Below are 7,562 nucleotides of genomic sequence, written 5' to 3'. Positions count from 1 at the left end.
GCTGTGGTAGAGCAGCGTTACACTGTCAAGCTGTGGTAGAGCAGCGTTACACTGTCAAGCTGTGGTAGAGCAGCGTTACACTGTCGTAGAGCAGCGTTACACTGTCGAGCTGTCGTAGAGCAGCGTTACGCTGTCGTAGAGCAGCGTTACGCTGTCGTAGAGCAACGTTACGCTGTCAAGCTGTCGTAGAGCAGCGTTACGCTGTCAAGCTGTCGTCGAGCAGCGTTACGCTGTCAAGCTGTCGTCGAGCAGCGTTGCGTCGTCGAGCAGCGTTGCACTGTCGTCGAGCAGCGTTGCACTGTCGTCGAGCAATGTTACACCGTCAAGCTGTCGTAGCGCAGCATCACACTGTCTCTGTTTTCTGTCTCGTCAGGTGGCGGTCACTTCTTCAACAGGAACTCAATGTCTCCTCGCAGCATCGTCTGTGACACGGAGCTGCCAGACATCCAGGCCTCCCTCAACCTCTACGACGATAACAAGTCCTGAGGCTTGTCGTCATGGATTCATCCCCCCACCTCCACCTGCTGATGGAGGACCAACCTTTTATGGACGCTGAAAGTGTTTATGTTGAGAGGGTTGTCTGATAAAGAAGACCTGGATGAACTTTTAAACATCATTTATTCCATCAGACAGTACTGGTCTAGATCCCGGTCTCAAGTTTGGACTTTCATGTTTTATATTTATTTTCCCCAGAAGAAGAAACTGGAAAAAAATTGTTAAAAATACGTTATAAAACAAAAATGTCAGATAACCAAACTCCACATCCACCTCCAACCCAGGAACCAGAACCTGAACTAGTTCTTCTGGTAGAACTGGAGATAATGTTGTTGAGGTTCTAGAAAAGTGTTGGAGTCCCTGAAAGTGCTCTTGTGTTCCTGGAAAAGGGTTCTTGAGTTCCGGGATAGTTCCTAAATTCCTTAAATGGTTCTTGGAAAGGTCCTGAGTCCTTAAAAATGATCCTGGGTTTCTGGAAAGGTTCCAGGGCTCCTTCGGAGAATCCTGGAACAGTTCCTAACAAGGTCCTTGGAAAAGGGTTCCTGTGTTCCTCTAAAAGGTTCCTGGATTCCTATTGGGGTTCCATTGTTCTGAAAATGCTCCTGAGTGCCTACAAAAGAATTTCCAGACTCCTGGAAAACACCTGATGTCCTGAAGAGTTTCTTGGTTTACTGGGAAGCTTTGTGAATTGAGGTGTTCCTGAATTCTTCAGTGGTTTTCTGAACAGGTTCCCAGGCTTCACAAAAAGGTTCTCTGAAAGTTGTTTGGATTCTAGCAAGACCCTGGAAGCATTTCTGAGGTGTTCAAAAGATTTGTGGGTTCTCAAAAACTTTTTCTAGTTGCTATGAAGGTTCCTGAAAAGGCTTCCTGTGTTCCTGGAACGAAGATCCAAAACATTGTACCAGAGAACATCTTACCTGAACCTAAATGGACCTGAAATCATCAGGGCCAGAACCTAAATAGACCTGAATGGGTCAGGACCAGAACCAGAACTAACCCGGAAAACAAAAGTTGTAACCAGCCCTGTCATTGGTTGACTGAAGATGACATCATTAACAGATTCTTTTGTGCTCTTTTCTTTTGTGATTCTGTCTTAAGACCTAAACCTGGATCAGAATTCCTTAACTGTAGATATAGACCAGGCTGGTTCTTTTTGTTCAACATGAGACTGGAACCAGGACCAGAGGAAGACCTGGTCCTCTATAGAGACTTGGAGAAAACGGTCTTGAACTTTAACAGTGTTAACTTTCCTGTAGCAAAAACACGTTTCTCTGTAGAACAAAGGTAAATTAGATTTATATGAACAGTCCAGCATCTCAGTAAACCTCCTTCTTCAGGGAGGAGTTCTTCAGGGAACCGTCCTGGGTCCTCTGCTCTTCTTTGTAAACATCATAGAGATTTAAAGAGACTCTTCATCTTGTATCAAACATTCTTGTTCTCTTCTCCACAGTCAGACAAGAAGACGAGTAGCGCAGAGGGAAACTGTTAGCGTAGCTCCAGCAACCTCCAGTCTCTCAACTAACTGGCCAATCAGTGCATCGTGTAGTCAGCTGATTTAGATGATGTAGAGTCAACACATCTTGGGTCTTCAGGTCTGTGAGCCAATGAGGAGAGAAACGTTCTGTACTGCCACAAACTGTAAAGCAAAACAACAAGTAGGTTCACTGTCATTGTGTTTCACTCCTTTCTGTTAAAAAGTTTCCTCCAGACGGAGCTTCAACAGAAACTCGTCCAGATACGCCCGACCTGCTGCTGTGAGAACACGAGCTCATTGGCTGATGGAGATAAACAGCTGGTGGAGTCGCTGCCAGTAAACCACCAAAGCAGAAGAAGAGGATGCAGTGAGGCGATGTCATTAAAGAGCTGCAGTCAAAGCTCAAACATGATGACAGTGTTAGTGTCGTGTTCATGTGAGGAAGGTCGCAGCCTCCTCATCGTCACTGCTTCGTGTACGGCAGCGTTTCTTCATCACCTCCGTTTCTGTTCGTCTACAAACTGGTTTCACGCCTCAGACAGAAACAGGAAACTCTTTTAAACACATTTCCACTGAGATTTATTTCTGTAGAGACTGGAATAAAAACGGGAGTATGGAAACGCAGCTTTTGGTGTCCAGACAGAATGTGAAGTCTTTTTATTGAAGAGCTCGTGGAACTAATGTTAGTATTAACATTAGTGAGGTGTAAAAAAAAAAAAATCAACTTTCGTTTTGTGCTTTAAGGTAACTTTCTCATGTCTGGACTTTGATTTCAAGTTAAGTATCGTCACACGATTAACAATGACGTGAACGTTCCTTCACTCACTCAGTGAGCCGCTTTAAGTTTTTATGCACAACATACATGACCGAAACAACAAACAGTCCTGAGAGACCCTGTCATTCTGCACAGAGAACCCTCCTCCCGACGCCAGGTAACTAACTTATGAAGGTAACTTTTGTGACGTTGGGTGTAACGTTCACCTGTTCTACAAAAGCAGGAACCTCCAGGTCTCAAAAGTGAAGCCTTAAACCTGCGTTCTCTCTAGCAGCCTGCAGGGGGCGCCTTAAACCTGCGTCCTCTCCAGCAGCCAGCAGGGGGCGACTCCAGCGGCTGCAGAAAGAAGTGTGATTGTATAGAAGTCTGTGAGAAAATGTTTCTACTTGTCAGCTGATTTATTCCCTCAGTAAACACTTTCCTGATGAGTTTATGGTCTCAGTCGCTAGTTTCAAGTCTTCTTCAACACAGCATGATGTTCATTTAGTAAATTATGGTCCCATTTAGAGGAACAGAGACCAGAAAGCAAAGTCAAGGGCAACTGGACTGGTTGAAGACACTCGAAGATGTTTCTCCTCTCGTCCGAGCTGCTTCTTCAGTTTAGACTATTTTATCTGTTAAAAGAGCCATTGGAGCCATTGGAGGAGTGATGTGAGAAAAAAACTCAGTTTCCAAGATGAAAGTCATACATTTACCAGAAATAAAATTCACATCACTCGTTTTTCCTCCTGTTCACCGTCACAATGTAAGCAGTCAGTTTGTCAACCCAGAATTTCTTTGATAGGCCCGAGTTAAATCTGAGTAGCTTAAACTCCCTTCGCAGTGCAGGCCTGGCCGACCTCTAACCCTGAAACCCAGTTTTATATTCCTGGCTTAACAAAGCACAGTGAGGAGGAGGAAAAGGTTGAAGCTCGTTCGTCACCGAGAACGTGAGCGATCCGCTAACCTGCTGTCACCGTGATCAATAACAATTATTATCATTTTCAATAAAATGCTGATTATTTTCTCAATCAGTTGTTTGGTCAGACAGGCGAACAGTGAAAACTGCCGTTAAAAGTTTTCGTTGACGTCTTCCAAGAGATTCAGTTTACTGATGAATGAGAATAAAACCGAATCTGAGAAATTACGTTTTTAGCATTAGGACTTCAGAATGAATAATCAGCTGGATGTTACCAGACAAACGACATTAAGTTTCTCTATTTAAAAACTCTGAATGTTGTTCAGTCTTGTCACACCTGCTTCCTCTCTTCCTATTGGTTCACAGAGTCCTCAGGTGTGACGTCTGCAGGTGGAACTGCAGCTAACGCGTGTCCTCTTCATGTCTGAGGGTTTTCTGCTTTAAACGTGTATAAAACGGCTTCTGAATTACTTAGCGTGTAATAATCAGCTCCGCTGACGGGGCTCATATATAAACAGCATTATACAATCTATAACCTGACCGATTGATCAATATTATCTCTGACCTGAACATGTCCCGATGGAGAACTGAGGACATGTCTCTCTGTCCTCTGTCACGTGGTACTGATGATGATGATGAGGATGTGTGTGTTTCACTGTGTCTCTTACTGCCTCAGCATTAAAGTGTCTTTAACATGCACGACTCTGACTTCATTTATCCACAGCTTCTGTTTCCTTCAATACACAACAATCAGCGGCGTCAGTCTCCCCGTCAGAGCAGATGTTGCTCAAACGATAAACAGAAACAGTGCGTGGTGGTTATTTGTTCTGTATGAGACAGTGTCCAAGAAATAACGAAGCATTAATAAAATGTGACCCTTCAGGAGCGCTCTGTAAACGTACTGTGTGTTTAGCAGCAGGTCAGTTAAAAGCAAAATGACATTCTGACTACAGAACACATCATTGGTGCCTCCATTCAGGACTTGTACATGTCAGGGACACCTGTAAAGATGCCGTTACAATAGTCTCCTCTTTAGCAATAAAGGCATGAACAAGTCTTGTTTAAGTCTTGCTATGTTTGTAAGTTGATAGTACGCTGATTTTATAACTGACCTGATGTGGCTGTTGAAATTTAGGTCTGCGTCCATAATAACACCAAGATTTCTTCTTTGGTTTTCAAAGAGTCCAGGTGTGAGCTTTCTTCTTTGGTACTGAAGATAATTATCTCAGTTTTGTTTTTATTTAGTTAAAGGACATTCGGGCTCATCCAGTCAATGACTTGCTCAACGCAGTGGCGCAGTAGATCTATAGGACAGTAGTCATTTGTTGATTGAGCTATATAGATTTATACATATTGATAGATAGATTTTAGTGTCGTCTGCATAACTGTGGTTCATTTTGCACGGTTTGGCCTAGCAGGAGCATGTAGAGGATGAACATGTAGATGAACAGGGACGGCCCTAGGATTGAACCTTGGGGGACTCCACACGTCACGACAGTTGGCTCAGATACAGTAGTTCCCGATGGAAACAAAGTAGTTCCTGTCTTGTAGATACGGCGTGTGCCGGAAAGCCCAACCAAATATTTCAACCTGTCTAAAGCATTGAGGGGTCAGCAGGGTCAAATGCTGCACTAAGATCTAATTGCACCAGCATTGAAATGTCAGTGCTAAGACAAACATCCTCTAGAGCTTTAATAAGTTTCTGTGAGGTCGACATCCTGAAGCTGTCAAAGCAACCAGCTGAGACTAAGAAGCAGGAAAGCTGCTGGAAGACAACTTCCTCTCTGATTTTACTTATGAAGGGTAGATTTGATATCAGCCTGTAGTTGCTAATGATGGAAGCCTCTAGGTTTTATAACGGCACTTTAAAGGCCTTTGGAAAGACGCCTAATGTCACCAGGAGGTCAAAAACGTCTTAATTAAAAAGTAAAGCAGGTTCCTTATTTTACAGACTCGGAGGTCCCATCAGTCAGTAAAATGTTTGTTCATAAAAACTTAAAGCAGGTCACAAACGAGGAAACTGTTTCTCCTCAGAGAAAATAAATAAATAAATAAATGAGTCATGTGGATCTGATCCTGAAACCAGGTCTTTAGACCTGAAACTAGAGTCGATATGATCCATAATAATAATTACTAACAATTAGTCAAGTGTTTCTGGGAGAACTGTGACGTCATTGGTTTAGTAACTGATCATCATTGGCTGGCTTTGTTCATTCGTTTTAAACGTTGACGGAAGATATGTGACGTCATGGCGCAGCGCACGCAGAGGGCGGGTCCTGGCGCGTCAGACCCGGAAGTGATGTGCAGTCAGCAGACTGGGAGAAAACAACAACATCAGCTCGTTGTTAGTCCCGGTCCAGTTTCCACGGAGCCGCCCGGTCAGACCCGGTCCTTTCTCCCGGTTTTCCCCGGCGGACGGTGAGCAGGCAGCGGGCAGAGATGTGGATCCAGCCGGAGGAGGTGCTGCTGGCCGGAGCGCTGTGGGTGTCCGAGCGGGCCAACCCGTTCTTCATCCTGCAGAGGAGGAGGGGGCACGGCCGCGGGGGGGGGCTCTCCGGTGAGTTAACGGATCCTGATACCGGACCCACAGAGGATTGGGTCCATGAACAAGTGCTTTCTTTATTATATAATCAAAAGTCTAGCCGTGACATCACAGACTGAGACAGAAATAAAAGCAATCCAGTTCTGGTCCCTTGCAAAGGGTTCAGACATGTTAATAGATTATATTTATCAACAAAATGCTAAATGAGTGAACAGAAGAAGAATTGGATCAGATCAGTATTTGGTGTGTCACCCCCCCCCCCCCCCCCCCCCCCCCCCCCCCTTCTGCTTTTAGCATCAGTTCTTCTAGGTACACCTGCACACAGTCATGGATTCTGCAGGCCCATCATCGGGTGTTTGATTAAATTATTAAACCGAACAAGTGCTGAGGATCCTAAAGTCAACATGTAGGTTGAAACAGAAATGGCTGTAGGTGGAATATAGCTGGGGAGGAACAGCCAGACTGACAAGCTGCTGAAGATAGTTTACTGTCAGAGTCAGATACAAAGTGGTTATACTGCATCAGCAAGTTCTCTCCAGGAGACATTTCAAGGCAGACCGGGGTTTCCAGGTGTGCTGTCCATGCTCTTCTGAAGAAGCACAAAGAAACTGTCAGCGCTGAGGACCGGAGATGTCCAGCAGAGCCATCAGCTCAGAGCTGCAGGAAACCGGATGACCCTGGTCCACCATCAGGAGACAATGGGACACTGGTACACCATCTACTGTCCAGAGAAGTCTGCTCAGAAGTGTCTTTCATGGACATCAATATGGAAACAAAGCCAAGAGACTCAGCTCTGCAGGAAACACAGGAATTGGCTGCAGAATCTCTGGACTGATGAGTCCACATGTGAAATATCTGCAGCAGGTTGTTCACCAAAGGGCTGGAGAGTGGAACAAGAATGAAGCATGGTGGAGGGTCCTGCAGGTCTGGAGTACAGCAGGGCTGTGAGGAGCGAAACTGGGCTGCAGCAGGGCTGTGAGGAGCGAAACTGGGCTGCAGCGGGCTGTGAGGAGGGAAACTGGGCTGCAGCAGGGCTGTGAGGAGCGAAACTGGGCTGCAGCAGGGCTGTGAGGAGGGAAACTGGGCTGCAGCAGGGCTGTGAGGAGGGAAACTGGGCTGCAGCGGGCTGTGAGGAGGGAAACTGGGCTGCGGCGGGGCTGTGAGGAGCGAAACTGGGCTGCAGCAGGGCTGTGAGGAGGGAAACTGGGCTGCAGCGGGCTGTGAGGAGCGAAACTGGGCTGCAGCAGGGCTGTGAGGAGCGAAACTGGGCTGCGGCGGGGCTGTGAGGAGCGAAACTGGGCTGCGGCAGGGCTGTGAGGAGCGAAACTGGGCTGCGGCAGGGCTGTGAGGAGCGAAACTGGGCTGCGGCAGGGCTGGG

The 7,562-nt window shown here is 46.2% G+C and overlaps 1 protein-coding gene and 1 long non-coding RNA gene across 3 annotated transcripts in view; both read left to right on the top strand.

Moving 5' to 3' along the window:
• The first annotated feature begins 86 nt into the window (after positions 1–86).
• LOC123957998 lies at positions 87–2,593 on the top strand. Its single transcript, XR_006821962.1, has 2 exons — positions 87–1,779; positions 1,946–2,593. It is a non-coding gene; the product is annotated as an uncharacterized LOC123957998 (long non-coding RNA).
• A 3,358-nt stretch (positions 2,594–5,951) lies between these two features.
• The window catches only part of LOC123957884 (TBC1 domain family member 9B), a 28,989-nt gene continuing 27,378 nt past the window's right edge, over positions 5,952–7,562 (top strand). For both annotated transcript variants that reach the window (XM_046030978.1, XM_046030977.1), the window contains exon 1: positions 5,952–6,199. In XM_046030978.1, coding sequence (XP_045886934.1) covers positions 6,082–6,199 — 118 coding nt within the window. In that variant the 5' untranslated portion in view covers positions 5,952–6,081. The remainder of the gene's footprint in view (positions 6,200–7,562) is intronic.

Source organism: Micropterus dolomieu, linkage group LG19 (genome assembly GCF_021292245.1).
Source record: "Micropterus dolomieu isolate WLL.071019.BEF.003 ecotype Adirondacks linkage group LG19, ASM2129224v1, whole genome shotgun sequence".
Taxonomy (NCBI): domain Eukaryota; kingdom Metazoa; phylum Chordata; class Actinopteri; order Centrarchiformes; family Centrarchidae; genus Micropterus; species Micropterus dolomieu.
This window is presented reverse-complemented; position numbering and strand designations above follow the sequence as displayed.